This window comes from Eulemur rufifrons, chromosome 12, assembly GCF_041146395.1.
Source record: "Eulemur rufifrons isolate Redbay chromosome 12, OSU_ERuf_1, whole genome shotgun sequence".
In the NCBI taxonomy this organism is placed as follows: Eukaryota; Metazoa; Chordata; class Mammalia; order Primates; family Lemuridae; genus Eulemur; species Eulemur rufifrons.
Window position 1 is genome coordinate 20,452,215 of NC_090994.1, and position 20,821 is coordinate 20,473,035.

Below are 20,821 nucleotides of genomic sequence, written 5' to 3' on the forward strand. Positions count from 1 at the left end.
TGAGCTCACATGGGATGGCCTCCATTTTCGCAACAGGAAATAGGGCGGGCCAGGTGCAGTAGCTCATGCCTGTAATCCTAGCCCTTTGGGAGGCCCAGGTGGGAGGGTGGCTTGAAGCCAGGAGTTCAAGACCAGCCTGGACAACACAGCAAAACCCTCTCTCTACAGAAAATACAAAAATTAGCTGGGCATGGTGGTTCATGCCTGTAGTCCCAGCTGCTGGGAAGGCCAAGGCAAGAGGATCACTTGAGCCCAGGAGTTCGAGGTTGCAGTGAGCTATGATGACGCCACTGCACTACTGAGCGAAGACCCTGTCTCAAAAAACAAAAACAGTGCAGGTGAGAAGTAGGAGTCTTGAGCAAAGGGAATAAAGTTGAGAGTATCTGTTGTGATGAACATCATTGTTTGGTCATAGAACAGAAATAAAATAATTCTTGAGCTGCAAGGAAGGCCCAAGGTGAAGCCACATAGCATCAGTTTTTTGATGGTATCACCGGCATAGTGTGTGACTTCCTACAGCAGGGCAAGTTAGCCTGGGCGCAGGTGTGGAGAGAGCGGAAAGGCAACGGAAGGAAGGGACACCGTGTAGGGGTTAAGCAGCTCGGAGTGAAGATGGACATGTGTTCAAACCCTGACTTTGCCGTTTTTTAAGTTACTATCTTACCGAACCTGTGTCATCATCTTTAAAATAAGAAATATTATCCTTACCCTATAGATTTTGTTTATGAGCATAAGAATGAGAACATATCTCTAGTGCTCAGGGAAGCAAGCAGAGGGTTAGTGCTTGGTTACTGAGTTCCTCCTGTTACTGAGAGATGATCAGGAAGACAGAGGTTAGCAGCCAGATAGGCAGTGATCTACAGCAGCGGTCCCCAAACTTTTTGGCACCAGGGACTGGTTTCACGGAAGACAGTTTTTCCATGGACTGGGCGGGGGCGGGGGCGGGGTTCGGGATGATTCAAGCACATTACATTTATTGTGAGCTTTATTTCTATTATTACAGTGTAAGATATAATGAAATAATTATACAACTGACCATAATGCAGCATCAGTGGGAGCCCTGAGCTTGTTTTCCTGCAACTAGACAGTCCCATCTGGGGCTGATGGGAGACAGTGACTGATCTGGCAGGAGGCAGAGCTCAGGCGGTGATGCGAGCAATGGGGAGTGGCTGTAAATACAGATGAAGCGTTGCTGGCTTGCCCGCCATACAGCAGGTTCCTAACAAGCCACGGATCAATACCAGTCCTCAGCCTGGGGGTTGGGAGACTACAAATCTAGAGCATTGATTCTAGAGCCAGACTGCTGGGGACTGATTCCCAGCTATGCTGCTTCCTAATCATGAGGCTTGGGGCAAGGCAAGTAATGCTCTTGCCTCAGTTTACACGTTTTAATAAGGAAATTTTTACAAGGTCATTGGGAAGATTAAAATGAGCTAATACATGTAAAAGCACTAGAACAGTGCCTGGTAAGTGCTATTTAAGACTTTGCTGCTATTGTTGTTAATTACGACAATAAAACAACTACAATAGCAACAATGAAGTTTTAGAGGAGGGGAAATTGGAAAGGCAGAGATGTTATGAGATTCCAAGGATTGCAAATATAATTGAAATTGCTCACCACAGTTGACCGTGGCTGACCATTTAAAGGCTATTTTCTGATGCGTTAAATTAAAGAAAAAAAAGTCTTGCTTCTTGATGACAGCAAGTATAAACAACTCTAACAATAACGTCTGCTATGTCATATTTCAGCATGCGGTTAAATATGTTGGCAGGTCACTTTGTATCCACAGCATTGCCTTTCTTGAGGGGGCTTCCCAGGCCCTCTGCAGCCTGGCCTTCTAGAGGATTCCAGCTCAGCAGCTGGCTGCTTAGTCTTCCGCTTGCTTTGGCTCTCTCAGGACTCCCTTGGTGAATATTTACCATGTGTATTGCTTAGCAATTCACTGCCTCTTAGATACACCAATTCAAGTTTGTTTGTTTTTCTGAAATGGAAGCAATGGCCGTTCTGCAATATCTAGTAGAATAGCATATGTTTTGAAAGGTACTTGCCGTGTCCCTTTGTTAATTCTCTGTAAGTTATCTGAATCCTACAAAGTAGATTCTAATCCGATATGCAGTTAAGTTCATAACACGAGAATTGAGTTATATTTCCATTAGCAAGTGGCATTAATACGTCTTTCAGATGAGAGTCATGCAAGGAGAGGAAGAGAAACCAAGCTCACAGCCTTGCTGTTGAGTCCTTTGGGGACACTGGTTACTATCAATGACTGCGTGTGACTCTAATTCATGAAACCATCAAACTTGTTAATACCTATTCCTGGAGCTGTGAAGTTCAAAGGGGCTTTGAAAGGTCATCTAATCCCTCTCTCCAGCTTTGACCAAAAAACTAAAATAAAATAACTGCCGACTATTGTATGGTCATGCTGTTTTTCAGGGACTTTCTGAAAGGAGATTTCACAATCTCTCTCAGAAATACAATTTGGTTTTTAACAACCCTCATTGTAGAAAAGGTCATTTTAATATCTAACCAGAGTCCCAATTGCTGTAATAAAAGGTCATGTCCTCCTTTTCAGTTCTTGTTAAAGATAGTGAAGAGTTGGTTACTAGCTTCCTCATAAATGAACGGGCACTGAGCACCTACCTACCCTGGGCCTGTTCTCTTCTTACAACAACCTTTATGTATTCAAGATCGCCAGGAAGTCACTTTACAGCTCTCTTTTCTCCAGCCCAAATGAACCCATAAACATTTCCTCTCCAGGGTCCTACGTTCCAACTCCCTATTAATCTTTGCAGCCCTTCTCTGCAGAACTTCTGTTCACCTTCCAGCAAGGAGCACATTCCTAAGTAGTGTCTGACTAATTTGGAACACAAGAGATTTCTCAGTCCGTTCTGGGAGTTGGTTTTTCTTTTCTTTTGGGTTTTTTTTTATTTTTTTTTTTTCTTTATGCCTGTAGATTGTACACAACTGTTTTTTCTGCCCCCTGGTGAGTTCTTCCGAGCTCTGCCTAAAGCTTTTGTGACTCTGGGAGGGAAGAAAATAGGGATGAAGAAATCAGGAAAGACATCAGTAACTCATGGATATGTAAAGCTTCATTTATGAAACAGAAAGTTGGAGAAAAGTATCCCGTGCCCACGACAAAGCAGAACAGCCTGGTGGCTCCATGCTTTTGTTCGCAGGCACTTTGAGCAAACAACCCAGCCACGCTATATGTGAGAGACTGGGTAGGAATTAATATAAACATGCATACGCGTAAATGTAAATGAAAGGAGTCCTCGCAACAGGGGTTCTAAAATCAACCTAAGAGTGCGGTTTCTTTCATCCTCCTTTTCTCACAGTTGGAGGCCAGGCAAGCAATCAATAAATAGTCGTTCACGGTGACTGGCAAGTTTCCCTGGGGACATTATAAGATATCACTGCTTTTGAGGAGTTTAAGGCACTTAGGGAGAACAAACCAACTCACTGGCATTCGGAGAATTAACAATAGAAAGCACCATCTACAATGAGTTCCAGGGACCCCAAGTGATGTGAGGTCAGGAGACCACAGGTTGGCAGCACAGCCCGGCTGGCCAGGACAGGGTCACCTTTTGGGGGGAGGAGGACCTTGGACTGGCACCTGACAGATGCGTGGGGTCCTCATGCCTGGCAGGGTGGCAGCATATTACACTGACCACCTCAGGGGAACTTGTGCTCACGTGTGTCCACCTAGCGGGGAAATTAGCTGTCGTTGCATTTAGAGTGAACCGCAGTGGAGCAAAGAGGCTGAAAGCGTGCGCACAGGAGCGGACGGACAAAAGCTGTCGGGCCCTGTGCAGTGACTGCGCCACGCAGTCCTGTTGTTGGAGCGAATCTCCCGGGACAGAGTGGCGGAGGCTTCCAACGTTCCTCTGCCGTGAGTGTGTGTGTGTGTGTGTGTGTGCACGCACACGTGTGTATGTGACGATTCAGCAGGGCGCCCTCCGTGTGCGTGTGTGTGCACAGACAAGCACACCCACAGCTCCCTCCCTGCCCCCATGCAGCCAGAGTGGAAAGCACGGGATGGAACTTCGGCTGCTTCTGGGGCCAGCTCTGAACACACTGCAACGAGAATCGCTGTAACTTTTATAAACACACAGACATCTTTATAGGGAAAACCAGTCTACCCTCTTTGAAAGAAAGATTAGAGAACGGTGGGGCAGAGGGGAAAAGTGAGAGAAGGAATGAGGTGAAGTCCAAGCAGGTAGATGGAGAAGAAACAAAAAAGAAAAGAAAAAGAAGAAAGCAGCACAGTGACCCAACTTAAGAAGAATCTGAGTGGTGGGTAAGGATGTCTGATTAACTCTCTGGAAGTATGACATACTCCTTGAGTACTTGTATGTACCCCTGTAGCTGCTCTTGGAACACGGGATCCCATCATCACAGCCTGGTCTTTCGCCATCTTTAGATAAGAAATGACTGAGAATATGGACCACACAGTTACGTGTGTGGAATCTCTAGTAAAGATGACCTTGACTGGGAATCTCTCATTTTCCTGGCTAGGCTTATACCTCGCATGTGTCACAACATTAACAGAGTTGTCTATATATTTGGTCCACCAGTTAAAGAACCTCCTACAGACGTCACTCCCACTTTCTTGACAACAGGGGTGCTCAGTACTTTACGCCAAGCTGACTTTGAGGCCCATAACATTCTCAGGGAGTCTGGTTATGCTGGGAAAATCAGCCAGATGCCGGTGATTTTGACACCACTACATTTTGATCGGGACCCACTTCAGAAGCAGCCTTCATGCCAGAGATCTGTGGTTATTCGAACCTTCATTACTAGTGACTTCATGACTGGTATAACTGCAACACCTGGCAATGAGATCCCTGTAGAGGTGGTGTTAAAGATGGTCACTGAGATTAAAAAGATTCCTGGTATTTCTCGAATTATGTATGACTTAACATCAAAGCCCCCAGGAACAACTGAGTGGGAGTAATAAACTTCTTCTATTAAAGTAAAAAAAAAAAAAAAAAATAAGATATCACTGCTTTTGAGGAGTTTAAGGCACTTAGGGAGAACAAACCAACTCACTGGCATTCGGAGAATTAACAATAGAAAGCACCATCTACAATGAGTTCCAGGGACCCCAAGTGATGTGAGGTCAGGAGACCACAGGTTGGCAGCACGGCCCGGCTGGCCAGGACAGGGTCACCTTTTGGGGGGAGGAGGACCTTGGACTGGCACCTGACAGATGCGTGGGGTCCTCATGCCTGGCAGGGTGGCAGCATATTACACTGACCACCTCAGGGGGACTTGTGCTCACAGGTGTCCACCTAGCGGGGAAATTAGCTGTCGTTGCATTTAGAGTGAACCGCAGTGCAGCAAAGAGGCTGAAAGCGTGCGCACAGGAGCGGACGGACAAAAGCTGTCGGGCCCTGTGCAGTGACTGCGCCACGCAGTCCTGTTGTTGGAGCGAATCTCCCGGGACAGAGTGGCGGAGGCTTCCAACGTTCCTCTGCCGTGTGTGTGCGTGTGCGTGTGTGTGTGCGCGTACACGTGTGTATGTGACGATTCAGCAGGGCGCCCTCCGTGTGCGTGTGTGTGCACAGACAAGCACACCCACAGCTCCCTCCCTGCCCCCATGCAGCCAGAGTGGAAAGCACGGGATGGAACCTTGGGTGCTTCTGGGGCCAGCCCTGAACACACTGGAATGAGAATTGCTCTAACTTTTATAAACACACAGACATCTTTATAGGGAAAACCAGTCTACCCTCTTTGAAAGAAAGATTAGAGAACGGTGGGGCAGAGGGGAAAAGTGAGAGAAGGAATGAGGTGAAGTCCAAGCAGGTAGATGGAGAAGAAACAAAAAAGAAAAGAAAAAGAAGAAAGCAGCGCAGTGACCCAACTTAAGAAGAATCTGAGTGGTGGGTAAGGATGTCTGATTAACTCTCTGGAAGTATGACATACTCCTTGAGTACTTGTATGTACCCCTGTAGCTGCTCTTGGAACACGGGATCCCATCATCACAGCCTGGTCTTTCGCCATCTTTAGATAAGAAATGACTGAGAATATGGACCACGTGTGAACTCATCCACGTGGCCTCATGGCTGACCCTCAACAGATGTTTGTCGAATGAATGAAATTATATGCTGAACTTTGTCACTGCCGGGACAGATGGTTAGTGTAAGAAAATCACCGCTCTGCTCATCTTTCCATAGAATCCCTCTCTGTTGCTGCTTTGCCTTTAGATCGGCTATCCCTCGAGTGTCAGGGCGAGCCCTCTGCGGAGCCAGCGCTCACGTACAGGTCTCTCTCCTTCCGTCCCCACCCTGTCTCCAAAGTCCCGCTGCTTGTTTGTTTGTTTAATTCTGTAATTTAGTATTTCATTATTTTGACTTAAGTCAAATAGACTCTGCAGATGTCCCTGGGAGAGGGAACACCTCGAGCCATAGCAAACATTTATACTTCGGTCTAAAGGCACATGTAGGTTCATTTCCTAAAAACAGGATGCTGCTTCTGGAGGGAAAATGAGAATTCCGGTCACCTGGGTAGCAAGGAAGTGGGAACATAAAGAACAAAACGGGAATCCGAGGAAACAAAGTCAACTTGTTCCTGCTGCTCAGTTTTGTCTCAGGCTGTTCGTGTCCAGGGATGTCCATTTCCAGCCCGAGCACTTAGCCCTGGTCCTCCTCCTGGCTTCTGGTTCTTTCTCCTTTAGTACCTGGGAAGCTAAGGATGTCTTTGTCTCTACTTTGTCAACTCAGCAACAGAGCAGCTGCCTTCAGGGCCCCGCCAGGCTGTTTCTCTGTGTGTGCTCATTTGCCGAGCAGGTGTGTGCTCCCCAGATACACCTTTTAAGGTGATAGTGTCATCAGTCAGCAGTGCCCAAGGAGCTGGAGGGAAGGGAGGGAAAAGGCTAATTGGTTTCCATCCAAAGTTCCCTCGCTGTTTCTGACACCCTGGCGTGATGCATCTGTTGTGTTCCGTGTCCTCTCTCTGCGCTGGGTACAATTATTCCCTCCAAGGAACTTAATGGAGTAGAGGGAGGTGGGAGCTTCAGGAGAATGATAGTTGCCCTCTTTCTTCCCGGTGTGACAAAGGGCAGACGTGGAAACCCTGATGTTGACGTTAATCATCTCGCTCGTGGTTCTGGGTGGTCGGAGAAGTAGCCTCCGTCTGTGCCTCTCTCTTGTTTGTGCCATCCCGAAGTTGGAACCGAGATCTAAATCACACCCTGATTCTCAACACCCACCCTGCCGTTCTGGTTATTAAACGTGTTGGATAAACCCCTGACCTTTCGGATTCCATTCTTTTGGATGGTTCTCTCCCTTGGAAATTATTTTTGTGTGTTTATTGCCCTATTACTGAACTGGTTCTGCTTGATTTCCTTGTTCACTCTTTAATTTGGTAGCACCTTATTTTACAGTCCACTAACTTGGTTAAAAATAAATTCACTGTACTCGTGTGGTCAGTATTGCTCATTTGATAACATAAGTACCGTATTAGGGTGCGGCAAATGCGTAGTAAGCGCCGTGCAATTACAAGGTAAATATATGACGGGTTTATTTTATCCTCCAAGCCCAACACAGGGTGACAGAGTAATTACTTTTGGACCCATTAAGTGTACTTACCGCATAATCTGCAGGAAGACTAATTATGTAGTTAGCACTCGCCATCTTCCATCCCGCACACTGTCCGAGATTACACCTTCTGCAGGATTATGCTGCCTCGGATAAATCTCTTACGCTGACTTGCAGTAACCACTGTGAATCCGCTTCAGGAACAGACCACACCCGGTGTACATGTAGAAAAAGAGTTGAAAAGAGCTACCACACACCTTGGGGGATGGGGAGACACCCACATTCTCAATGCAAACTAACGCTTTTATTTTTGCTTTGCTCATGCATCCAATAGGATGGAGTAGGAGAGGTATGGGAGAAACAGCATGTGCCCCCTTAGAAACCAGTCCTCTTCCACAGTCAAGTATTAGCGTCCAGCATATAATTGGTGTCAGAAAACATTGACCATGGACATGACAGTACCCGGGACCAAGACCTTCATATCTTCACAATACAAATTCGCTCATGATGATTGTATGCGTTAAACGGATGTTGTCAGTGTTCTCTGAATCGGAATAATTTGTGCCAAAGCTAAAATTCATATTTGTGAACCCTGGTCTTCTCTCTCTCGACTCATAGACCGTGTGTTCTCTCTTCTCCCCAGACTGCTCTGTGGGAATGCATGTGTCCCGGGTCATATACAAGCAGAGCAGCTCACCCATATTTTGTCATTGTGTGTGGGTCTGTCCTCCCTTCAGTAAAGATAAAATGTAAAAAGTACTTTGCAGGTAATCACGACTTCCTAAAATAAGTAAGTGAAGGAGTTGTCTGCTTTTACTAGAAAAAAAAAATGTTATTTTTCTTTGCAAAATTGATTTTCTCGTTCAGGAATCTGTTACATGGTAAGCTACCTTCATGCGGTTAAGATATGTGACCAGCATCCCTTTGATTTATGCAAGGCATTTTAGAAACATGATTATCGTGTGAAAGAGAGTCCAGCGTGTGGCTAGCTACATGGGTCACTTCCATTTCGTATCCCCCGGGGTGGTCCTTTGGCTTCGTACCTGTGTTGGTCACTGAGGGTTTCTCTTGTGTTTTTCAGGCATTGAAAATGCCAGTGACATCGCTTTGTACTCGGGCTTGGGCGCCGCAGTCGTGGCTGTGGCGGTCCTGGTCATCGGCGTCACCCTGTACAGACGGAGCCAGAGTGACTATGGCGTGGACGTCATTGACTCTTCTGCATTGACAGGTGGCTTCCAGACCTTCAACTTCAAAACAGTCCGTCAAGGTCAGCGGCGCAGGTCCCCCAACGCCTCGTGCTCAGGGCCACAGGCTACGCTCACACAGAAACCCGCATACCCTGGGCCCTGTGTGAAGGTAGCTCTTGGCCCGGGGAGCCGCTACCAAATTCCAGGCTCCAGGAAGGGGTCTGTTTGGGTCCTCGGTTACCGCGAGGACAAATGGATCTCAGTTTACCGTTAGCAACCTCTTAAATGAGGCATTTCCATCTTTAATATAGTGTGCACTTAATGAGTTATTTTATCTCAAAGTATCCAAGTTTCTATTTTGAGAAGCCCACTTTGTGAGACTGTATAATTAACTTAGTTAACTAAAGTACCGATTATTCAAGGCCAAATACCCACTCCGACACCACAATCTCCCAGCTATATTTATTACGCTGTTCATGAGCTGGAGTTGTTTTTGTTATTTCAATTTAAATAAGTAAAAGGAGTTTACAGACTATATGATGGGGTCAAGTTAGCCAAGGGAAAAAATGAAATTCCGGCCGAAATCACTCTCAGCTGCTGCCCGGTCGGAGCAATCTTTTATTGTGGGGGGAAGGAAAATCTATCACGTCAAACTATAGCAAGACTCATTTTCAAAACAGAGTGATTTAATTCTCTTTTACGAACCAAATCTATTCGTGATTTGCGAGGTGGGGATGAGACAGACACGGCTTTCGGTTTAGAAAGAAATGAAACTGTCTCTCTTCAGAGGGTGACATTTTCTACTTTGACCCTCACGGTCAATATTGTCACTTATATTTCGGTTTATTGTGCATCTGTAGTGCCTGCGGTAGAGGACAGGAAGAAGTCTCAGTGCGTGGCGGTGATGGAGTAGACAGGCTTCTGAAGTAGGAACCCAGGCATGCCAGAGAAAGAAACTGAGGGATGGCCGAGAGACAAAAGTCACCTCGGGGCCCTCCGAGTTAGGCTTCAGATAGAGATACATCCCTTAGATCTGGATAAATCGTTCCAGATATGTGATTTATGCAGAAATAAATCCAAATGACGAACTGGTTTTTATGCTACATAAAAACTAGAAATATATTTCCATCAGATAATAAGATATCAATATCTCAGACCATAACACTGGGAAATAGAGCGTATTGGGGTGAGAGACAGTTTCGTGTTGAAGGCCACAGGCTTTGAAGTCAGTTAGGTTTGAGACTAAAACTGCCGTACGACCTCCTCAATCAATGATCCTCTCTGAGCCTCAGTTTTTACAGCTATAAAGTGGGGATACTAACATCCACCTCACCTCCCTTCTTGGGAGGATGAAATTACCTACAATAACATGGGTAAGCCCTGGGTGTACAGAAAGTGCTCATAAACGTAGTGAATACAGTTCTAGAAGCTGATCCTTTCCTCTTACCCAAGCACAGGATGCCAGAGTGTTCCGTAGAGCCCCAGCCGGCAGGCAAGAGGGGAGGTTTCCTGGTCTCCACGTGTTTGGGGAATGCTGACTTGTCTGAGCTTAAACATCTTGATCCTGAGGGGTTTCTCAGAACTTACGAGTGTTGTGAATCTCTAAGGGAATACGTAGCCTTGCCAAACTTATTTGACTGTTGTGCTTTTTATTTTTGGCCGAGAATCTCACAAACTAAAGATAAAAGGAAAAACCCTTTGGCAAATGCTGCTCTCCTTGTATTCATTGCAATGATCTGCCTCACAGTGGAGTCCGTGTGGTTTTCACGTTCTCCATCCTAGAGATAACCACATCTGGAGCACAACACCCCGTGTCCCGGGAAGGCGAACAGTGAAACTTTTAAATAGAATGCCAGACCTGAAAAAGGATTTCCAAAGAGAAGATTAGGGTGACCGGGGGTGGGTGACCGGCCCTGGTCAGACTTCAATCACATTGGCAGCCAATTTTCTCCAACTGTGGACTGTGTCATATGTACATACTTTTGCAATCAGGCATTTTGCACCGCTGTGCTGTCTCACTCCAGGAGAGATTTTTGCTTCTTCGCATCACATAAGCTAGGAGGGTCTTTTAAGAGTAGCCAAAAATTAAACTGCAGAAGGTGAAGAAGGCTTGAGATAAAATAGCCACATGACTTAAGGATATGACTTCGGAGGTCTCCATGGAAACTCCTGTTGCAAACTCTTTTCAGATGTGAGCTAGTTCTTCAGTCCCGCTTCTTGCGCCTGGGAAGGCCATAAACAAAAGCAAGGTTGTCACCTACAGAACTCAACGCAATCGTGTTAAAAAGCATAGCTCCCCAATGGCACCTGTATCTCACGACAGCCCCAAGCATGAGCAAGATGCATCATCCGGGAGCTGTTAGATCCTCAGAGTTATTTCATCGCATTTGTGTATTTTCCTCTGTGATTCTGGATTCTTAGAGCATCAGAACAAGAGGTGGGAAAAGTCGGAGATTATAGATTTCCTGCTGGTGTTGCCACAAATTACGAAAATGGAAAAACAATAGAGGCTAATACAATATGGCCTAGAATTGCAACATTTTCCGAAATACCATACTTTAAACATTTTTGTCAGGCCCCAGAGGAAAATTGTTTGGGTTTCAATTTGAGATGTCACGTTGACGGACTGATATGGGTGGGAGGCCTGGGACTGAGGGTTATTTTGTTACTTACTAATAAATGAGATTACTTCATCATGAGAAAAATAAGACCGCATTTCTTAATATTTGGCTTGGAGAAAAATTGGTGAGCCACAACAGATGACAAAGCCCCATTTCTCATGTTTTTGTAAAGACAATTTTTTTTTCATTTGTTTTTGAGACAGAGTGGAAGCCATTCTAAGCTGCTTCCTACATAGAATCTGAGTCCCGGACTGTCCCCACGTGCTGCGTTCTGTTCCTCTCGGAGTGACATACGCCTTATTAGAGCAGATTGGCCACTCAGAGGTGGTGCGATCCGTGAGGTCCGCTGACCCTTTTGCTCTGAGGAGACATCATGTCCTCCCCCAGCTCCAGAAACTGCCCAGCATTCCACGTGGAACGTGCTGGAACCGAAGCAGCTCTGGTTATAAACAGCACTACCTAGTCACCACGCTGTGTCATCTCTTGCCATTTAAAAGGAACAGATGTTATTTTTGCTCCAAACTAGATTGCAAAACATCTTTTTTGTGTCGTTTTTTTAGCTTCTCTTTGCCAGTTAAAAGAATGACATGAGCAGTAATACCTGAGTTAGTTGCCTGACAGAGTGCCAGAAATACTTGTTTTGAAAAGGTAGCACGTGAAGGTCTCTGGAAAGTGGAGGATTTGGGTCAGCAGCATTCAGAGAAGGCACTGTGGAAGCCCAAGCTCCGATTCAAAGGCTCTGGTCACTAATGCCCAACCTGGTGGCGTGGGTGGCTCGGGTTGGAGCAGCTGGCAGCCACGCACGTTGTTGTGCAGTTAGCAGAGGCAGATGTAAAGGGTAACGGAGGTGCCTTTTAGTTTCTGAGTGACAGATTAATTTTCTTTTACCAGGTAACTCCCTGCTCCTGAATTCCGCCATGCAGCCAGACCTGACCGTGAGCCGGACATACAGTGGACCCATCTGCCTGCAGGACCCTCTGGACAAGGAACTCATGACTGAGTCCTCACTCTTTAACCCTTTGTCAGACATCAAAGTCAAAGTACAGAGCTCATTCATGGTATCCCTGGGAGTGTCCGAGAGAGCAGAGTACCACGGCAAGAACCATCCCGGGACCTTCCCTCATGGCAACAACCGAAGCTTTAGCACGATGCATCCCAGAAACAAAACGCCCTACATCCAAAATCTGTCATCACTCCCCACCAGGACGGAACTGAGGACAACTGGTGTCTTTGGCCATTTAGGGGGGCGCCTAGTGATGCCAAATACAGGTGGGTGGTGTGTGTGTGTTTGTGTATTTCCCAGCATTTATTCAAACATGTTATACTTAACGCATTTTGTCCCATCAGGGCCACCTTACAATATTGACCATCCCCTCATCAGAGCTGCAGACGCTGCAGCTCCACCAGTCCACTTATTTACACAGCAAACCAGAACCAACGCTGAGATTAGGTTTTGCAGTCTGCATCTCCGCAGGGACCGAATGCTCTATGTGATGTCCCGTTAGGGTTGATAGCCGTATTTGCCCGAAAGATTTGGGTAATCCTCAGGGTTAAGCCCGTTGGAAATATATTTCCTAGAACATGATGAGGAAGCACCAAAAAAGTTCTTTAGCATGACAGACAAGTACCATGTGCATACCCAAGCATGTGCACTGGTAGGTAATTTCATGAAATGGCACTCAGAGTCTAAGTTCATTGGGAACTGACCTAACAGACACTCTCGGTGTCCATAGACCTTGCTATAATGTTACTTAGGATGAGCAATGATGAGGGCCATTGTGGAGTTGCTCTTTTGAATTCAGTTCCAGGGCTATGTCATCCATGTCATGAATTCTCGTGGTTTTTTTTTGTTTGTTTGTTTGTTTGTTTTGTTTTGTTTTGCCTCCTTTTGGTTGGAAGAGAGGAGATTTTCTCCATGTGTTGACAGAATACTTAAGGTGTCCGGCCCAGGTCACTTTTCAAATGATATCCCATCTATGGATTAGTCATCAGAGTTGCCACCTAAGACCTAAGTGGATGGACTGATGAGGTCAGTTTCTCCTCTGATTTCTAGGCAACAAGAATTAGGTCTGCAGAGTCGGGTGGCGTTGTGTTGTCCACTGAGAGGGGAGAAAGTCCACTGGATCTGCAGGTGTTATTAAACCACAGGTCAGCGTCGAGTCAGGGCCATCACAGCCGTGACAGGTTTCTCTCTGGGATAGCACTAACCAACCTCTCAAATCAAACATTTTATCTCATAAAATGAAATCTTTAATAAGACTAGTCTGAGAACTACTCTTCTAGCTAAATGGCTCCTCTGGTAGCTTAGTGACTTTGGACTGAAATTCGTTTCAGGTTGACAGATGTTGTCTTGTTCTCTCCTAGAGCAGTCACTTCCTTAAAAACTTCATTTCCAAATGTATTTTATTTCATAAAATTAGCCCTCAACTGCAGCCCTAATTGGAAGGTTTTGTTTGTTTGTTTTTTTTCCTTCACCTTCCAGTTCTTTAAATCTTCCTTGGTCAGCATGTTAGGACAGGGGAAGGATCTTGGTTCCAGTGTATGAGTATCTGTGTGTAATGTGATTCTTGCTGTTGATAATTGGCAGATAAGAGCCTCAATGAGTAATAAATCAGTCAGCCATATTTACCAATTACCCTTCCTGTAAGAATCCATAAATTAGACGTGTGTGTCCTGAGGAACGAAAAGAACCCCTGCCCACTCAAAGAGAATAGGATGTGCACATCAGTTGCACATTGAGTTATTGTTCATTTGTTTCGTCTCCTTGTTCTAGCTCATGCTTGGCACTTAAGAGACTCTCAATAGTAACTGGATGAACAAATTGGCCAATACTCCTTCCTCTCCTCCTTTGCTAGTGTGTGTGTGTACACATATTTAACACACATGTACAGGGAGTGCCAAGACCAACCCATTCATTGGCTATGTTTGTTCGATATTAATCAAAGAAAGTGAGGAGATGAAATCATGGGGAAGTAGAGATTTTTTTTTTTTTCTTCCCTCTGAATTGAGAAGCACCCATGTTGCAAACTAAAAGTTCCGATAGCATTGTCTGTCAGTGATTCCCAGCTTCTCTATGAAAGAGGCATGTCGAAAGGTCCTGACGAGCAGTATGGGAAAGACTGAAGCTGCTCACTGGGAGTAAGTTTGAGGGAAAATAAATGTGGGGAAGTGAAACATATGTGCTGTTATTTGCAGGACATAAATGCAAAATCGCCCTGGGGACCTAACGTGTAAAGAAAGCAAGGCACAGAAATTAGATTGCTCTAGTGCCGTCCCCCCGAGATTGGCGTAGGGTACCTGGCAATGATTCCTCCAAAAGGTCAGGGTGGTCTCCACACTCTGGCCATCATTGGTTATTTCAAATATGAAACAGGAAACTCGGACAGGTGGTTCTGTTGTCATTTCAAATAAAAGGCTGTCAGGGTAGCAGGTGGAGTTTGGGGAGAGTATATTTTTCTTTAATTAGAGATAACTGGTGAATGACATATTGAAACGGGTCATAGGCCTACGGGGCCTCTCACTCTTCGTGATCTATAACTTGCCACCCGCCATGTGCCTCTGGGTTTGGCTGTCTCCAGTCCCCACGTATAATTTGCATGTTTGGGCAGGAGGAGGAGGAAGTATGTTTGAAAGATAATATCATAATACAGTTTCTGATTGAAGAAGAGAGACAACAGTTGAAAGGTCCAATGATCCTGTCGATACAGGTTGAATTTAGGAATATGATGAATAATGCAAATAATGTTTCAATCTAAACACAAGGAATCAAGCTGACTCGAAAGGACAAGATGTGATCTGCACCACAGATGGCCCTTTCTCAGATGTCCTCACACACATTCCTTGTGTTTTGATCTGGGAGTCAACCATCAGGCCATGATGATCTACAGAAGATAACATGTCTCAGAGCCTGGCTTTTTCTTTTTCTTTTTTTTTTTTTTTGGCTAAGAATTTTGAATCCTATTCTTTCATTCATGTATTCAAGATATGTTTATTGGGTTCCCCCTCTGTGCCAGGCGCTGTGCTAAGTGTCACTGATGCAATATGTCATTATTGCTTGATGACAGTCTCCTGCACTACTCTGTTCGAAGAATAGGGACTGTATGTCTCTGTCGTCGCAGTGACCTAGAGAGGCAGCAGAAAAAAAGTTCTGTGTTAAGCTAAGAAAAGACAATGTCGGCTGGGCACTGTGGCTCACGCCTATAATCTTAGCACTCTGGGAGGCCGAGGCTGAAGGATTGCATGAGCTCAGGAGTTCAAGACCAGCCTGAGCAAGAGCAAGACCCCGTCTCTACTAAAAATAGAAAAAAACTAGCCAGGCATGGTGGTATGTGCCTATAGTCCCAGCTACTCTGGAGGTTGAGGCAGGGGGAATCGCTTGAGCCCAGGAGTTGAGTTTGGGGTTGCTGTGAGCTAGGTTGACACCATGGCACTCTACTCAGGACAACAGAGCAAGACTCTGTCTCAGAAAAAGAAAAGAAAAGACAACATCTAGGGCCTGCATCCCGGTTGACATCCAAACACGCTGAATAGCCTGTGTACTGCAGCTTGCGTTTATCAGCGGGGAGGGAGATCTCAGAGGCCGCTTCATTTGGCGACTGCATTTAAGGAAGAATAGGAAATGGAAGGGGAGCCTGATTGGCGATCCCTAAGTGTGGCAATTACCGTTCTCCTGCTATTGACATTAAGGTCCAGAATATAAATGGATCTCCTTGCTGAAAAGCTGTAAGCACAAGATTTAAATGTGCCTTCTTCTTAGTGCTGGTGAAAGATACTGATGATAACTAGTGTGTTACTGAATAATGCTCATAAATGCGAATCACAAATAACTTGTTTTGCAATGAGTCTTGCATTCCTGGACTCGATAGCTGCTAACAGGCACACAGAGGAATAGCAGGAAAGCCTGCCGTCTCCAGATTTAAATTGTCATCAGCAACCTGAAAGCTTTCTGAGCGATTACATTAGCTCTAATGAAAGGAAAAAAGGTGAGAGCTGCATTATTCAAAGAACGGGCGGCTGCCTTGAGATTTTATTTTGTGAAGATCTCACTGTTTCTCTATTTCATTTATTTTTATAAACAAGAAGCTACATTAAAGAGAATCTCTGCCCTCCCTAGACTCTTCTCTCCTGGACGAAGTGAAATATTTTCTTCACAGCATTCAAGAGGAAAGACGGAATGTTTAAAATGCAGTGTGATGTGGCTTCCTGTGCCTTCCCTCTCTGCACTGTAGGATTTTTGCTGAAGTGGGGCTGTTGGGTTTTGACATTGACTTGGATATGGTTGAGTCACCTTTAACCTTAACCCTGGCTAGCCTCTGTTTGCAAATTTAAGGCCGTATTGGTTACGGAATAACCTACGAGTTTCCTGAGCATATCAGATGCTTTGACTTTGTCTAGTTTTACTGATGAAATGCAGCTCTCCCTTGAACTCCCCCCTCGACTTCCAGATGCACACAATTTGGAAGACAATTTCATACCAGTTTCCAGCAAAGTATTAGGTAGCTCACCCACCACCATCCCAGGTCCCTTTTCAGGAAATCAGTGGAGAGAAAGAGAAGATAAATAAGTACATTTGCAAACTTTGGAGCAAATTAACTGATATGTTGATAAACTCTTATATTCTCAGATATGTTTACTATCACCTGATCTTAAAACACCCAGTCTTTTAAGAGAATTAAATAATGCTGGGAAGACTTAAAATTTATTTTTAAAAAAATTTGAATAGTCAGTTCAACAATGTGCCTCCTTCTTTATGTCACTGTTCTAAAGCGATCTTTTTCCCCTTATTATCTTGGATTTTGTTGAACTTTCCAAGGATTGCAATTTCATAAATTGCCGTGAGAAAGTCCTTTCTCGTGGGCTCAGGTGGGGTACTTCAAGTTCATCGGAACATCTGTGAGTAACCTGGTGGGTTTTTCTGTTGTAGGGGTGAGTTTGCTCATACCACATGGTGCCATTCCAGAGGAGAATTCCTGGGAGATTTACATGTCCATCAACCAAGGCGAACCCAGGTAAGAGAGAAGAGTGGCGTATTGATGACATTTTAAATATGGAAAGGCACGTCTGTAGAAAATCTGAAGTTATTAAGATAATGAGACGTGCAGGTGAGATAGTGAGTGACGTGACTCTATAGAGGAAAAAACCAGTTGCAAAACTCTTGGCTGGAATGAAAACGTGTGTCTCTACGTTTTATGGTCAGGAGCCCGTTAACAAGAAATACCCAATGGAAAACAGTCAATTGGCAAGCGGGGCATAAGCAGGCTTCTGTATGACACTGACTGCCTCACAGAGTCTTAATCTGGAAAGAAAAGGAAATATTATCCCTGGCGTTACTCTTTGGTGCTGGGCATTAGGCAGATAACATACAGTGATGGATTCATGATCATTTTAAGGTCAGCGGAAGACCTGGTATGTATAGGCTGGGAGACAATTTCTTAGGCAGTTTTCCTCATGTTAAAAATATGATCTAAACGTCCATAGCTTTCAGGTCTGACAAATTCCAGCAGCATTAAATTCCATTACATGAACAAATACAAATCTTGCCCGCGTACTCTTTTAATGAAAGTAGTTGGTTATTTTCTTAGCACAGCTATATTTGTAGAAGTGTTGCCTTCCTCCACACGAGATAAACCGAACTCCTCTTTAGAAAGCAATTCCTCTCATAAACTGGAGATATACCTCTGGCATTTGTAGTCATAACATCTTGGTTATTTTAGAATAGATTTTTTTGTTGTTGTTAGCCAAGAACGCATGAAAGAAAAACACTGGAAGGAAAAACAGCCAGAGAAACAGATGGTTTAAACAGATTTTGGTATCTATTTCTCTAAAAGGATTTATTGGTGCCAGTGGTGCACAGGGCTTGGGAAGGACAGAAGAAAAGGTTCTGCCAGTCGGCCGTTGGTGAGGCTCTCAGAGGCTCTGTGCGCGGGCTGTGCTATGTTGGACTTACGTGTTATTTCTTCAGTCGTGAAGAACTAGATTCCTTACCTCCAGACCTGAAAAGGTGCTAGTGTCTACATATGTCTACTTGTCAAATGGGGGAAACTGAGGCTCAGAAAGGTTTGAAGAGTTCACTCAAAATCTTAGGGAAGTCGGTCAAGCAGACCTGAAAATGGAGGAAGTTACCTCTTTGTTATCCATTTGGTTGATTTACTTAAGAATCAACCAGTGTTGGACGTTGGGGTCATGGTCATTTTCACAGATGCTTTAAAACACATCGCGCTGCCAACGTCAAGCGTGAGAATCTAGTCCCTACTGCACACTCCCATCTTGGCCCCTCCCTCCCATGGTTGTAACCAATCTGGGGAGCAGAGGTTCAGCTCTTTCCCTGCAAACTCATCCCAGCATCTCCCACCTCACTACCTGAGAACCAACCTAGGGCTATTTCATGTTTTCCAAGGCACCTAATTTACAACCCACGCCAATTCCCTGTCTCCTACTAGAAGCCGCCTCTTCTTAAGCGGTCAGAGCTAGAATGTGCCAAAAGGCATCAAGCATGCAAGGACTTAAATAAAATGGCTCAAAAATATCAGGAAGGAATGATCACTTGGAACATCCTACAATTTTAAAGTAAGAAGGAGAAACACCTAAGAACTTGCCAGAGCCCAAAGACCTCAAAAGACAGGTTGGCCAAATGTGGTCACACCTTGATGTCATTTAGCTTTGTAAGTTCCATGTTAACCAATTCGGTTCACCTTCTTTGGTCTAAGTTATCAGTTCATTGCTGCTGTCTAGGAGATAGAAACAGAACCAGTTTATCCAAAACTTTAGATCTGCGAGGTGTACAATTTTTCCATCTATCAAACTGTAGAAAGCCACACATTCCTTTTCAGGTTGCTGAAACCTTCCCAGATGTTCCCATCTCCCAAGGAAATGACCAGTCTCTGGGCTCCAGGCCATTTAGCTTCCCCAGCAATCCTCACTGCCTTCTCATGGCCCCAAACTACTTACAGGAACACTAAAAATAGCAAATGCCTTTCTGCTATTTTTTTTTTTTTTTAAGCTGGGTGAAATTTTTCCCGTTTCTGCCAAGGAGGCTGCCTGGGTCTGAGTTCTTTAGCTTTTCATCTTGTGATTAATAGGAACAGGCCAGCGTGTCATCTTTTCATCGTAATATCACTTGAAAACCCATTTTCATTTTATGTCGTGCGTCTGTCATCCTGAACTTGCGCTGAGAACACGGCCCGTCTTCCTCAAAGTGGAGCTGGAACGCACTGCTCTGTGTCTTTCATCTTTGCCTCTCCGGCCACCAACAGGTCTGTGCCTTTTAGTTCGCTGGTGTGAGAATTGGATTCACTGACTCTCAGTCACATCCGCACATGCAGAACACGGTAGGATCTTCCAAACAACATCGTCATGCTGTATTTAAATTAAAGTCTGCTCCATTTTATTGTTGGTGATACATTTCTGTTGGCCCTTTCTAAGTTGTATCCCTGGGGTGGCAGGGTGATGATTTAGTGGTACTGGAACCGATATAATTAATCCAAATTCTTTCCAGATTCCCGGGAACATGGCTGCGTGGAATAAATCAGACATAAAACCACCTCCTATATTCAAATAATCTCAGATGGTTTTACTTTGATATTTTGTTAAGTTATCAGTGAGGTCGCGCATTGTCTGAGTTGAACATACCCTGTCTCTCTCGGAGACCCCACTTGTGCTCCTCGTAAGCCCCCAAAGGACACTCTGTGCTGTCCCCTTAAGAGGAATGACATCACTTTCCCTCTTCAATATCTCTAGTCTGTCTGCATTTATTCTCAGACTTGAATAACCATCGTAATGAATCTTTTCCAACCTCTTCCAGAAGTCTAGACCTTTGGTTAGTTATAATGCATAGAAAATTATCTCTGTTGCCTTTTTTTTTTTTTTTTTTTACCTATCTGCACATTCAGTGGCTTGCTGAAAGGGGACTTTGCATCCTTGGCAAAGTAATAATTACTTACCTCTGTTTCAGTATAATTTGCAAAGTACTCTCACATACTCACACTCGTTTCATCTCCACAGTAATTTTTCAGGGAAGAGGATTTTGTACCAATTTGAGAGATGAGAGAAAAGCATCTAAAAAATGAAGGCTTCAAGAAGCTAAGCAGCTTTTCCAAGGGCATGCTACTCAGTGGCTGAGCTGGGATCCGAACTCAGAGTATCTGGCTCCAGATGAGGGCTCGTGGACTAAACGATTCTGTCGCTCCTGGATGTGGGAGACTATCAGGAAAGAGATTTTGGATGCTGTATTCCAAATCTTGGTCCCTGTAAAGAGGTATCCTCTGGCATAGCTCTGTAAGACCACTGAAAATTAGGCAAGACAGGCCCAAATTGAGTATTTCTTAGAAGCCTGTGTGGGTTAATTGCTGTAGTTACAGTATTAAGTTGGGAGAAGAAAAGCTGGAAAGAGGTCTCCCTCTAGTGCTGAACCTTAGTAGACACCGTGACAGGAACATCTGAACTCAGGGGCTAAGAGTGTTGTGCTCTCAGGCATCA

The 20,821-nt window shown here is 44.8% G+C and overlaps 1 protein-coding gene across 2 annotated transcripts in view; it reads left to right on the forward strand.

Moving 5' to 3' along the window:
• The window catches only part of UNC5D (unc-5 netrin receptor D), a 497,786-nt gene that overhangs the window by 418,828 nt on the left and 58,137 nt on the right, over positions 1–20,821 (forward strand). For both annotated transcript variants that reach the window (XM_069485257.1, XM_069485258.1), the window contains 3 exons: positions 8,621–8,806; positions 12,239–12,616; positions 17,271–17,355. In XM_069485257.1, the coding sequence (XP_069341358.1) occupies positions 8,621–8,806; positions 12,239–12,616; positions 17,271–17,355 (649 nt within the window). The remainder of the gene's footprint in view (positions 1–8,620; positions 8,807–12,238; positions 12,617–17,270; positions 17,356–20,821) is intronic.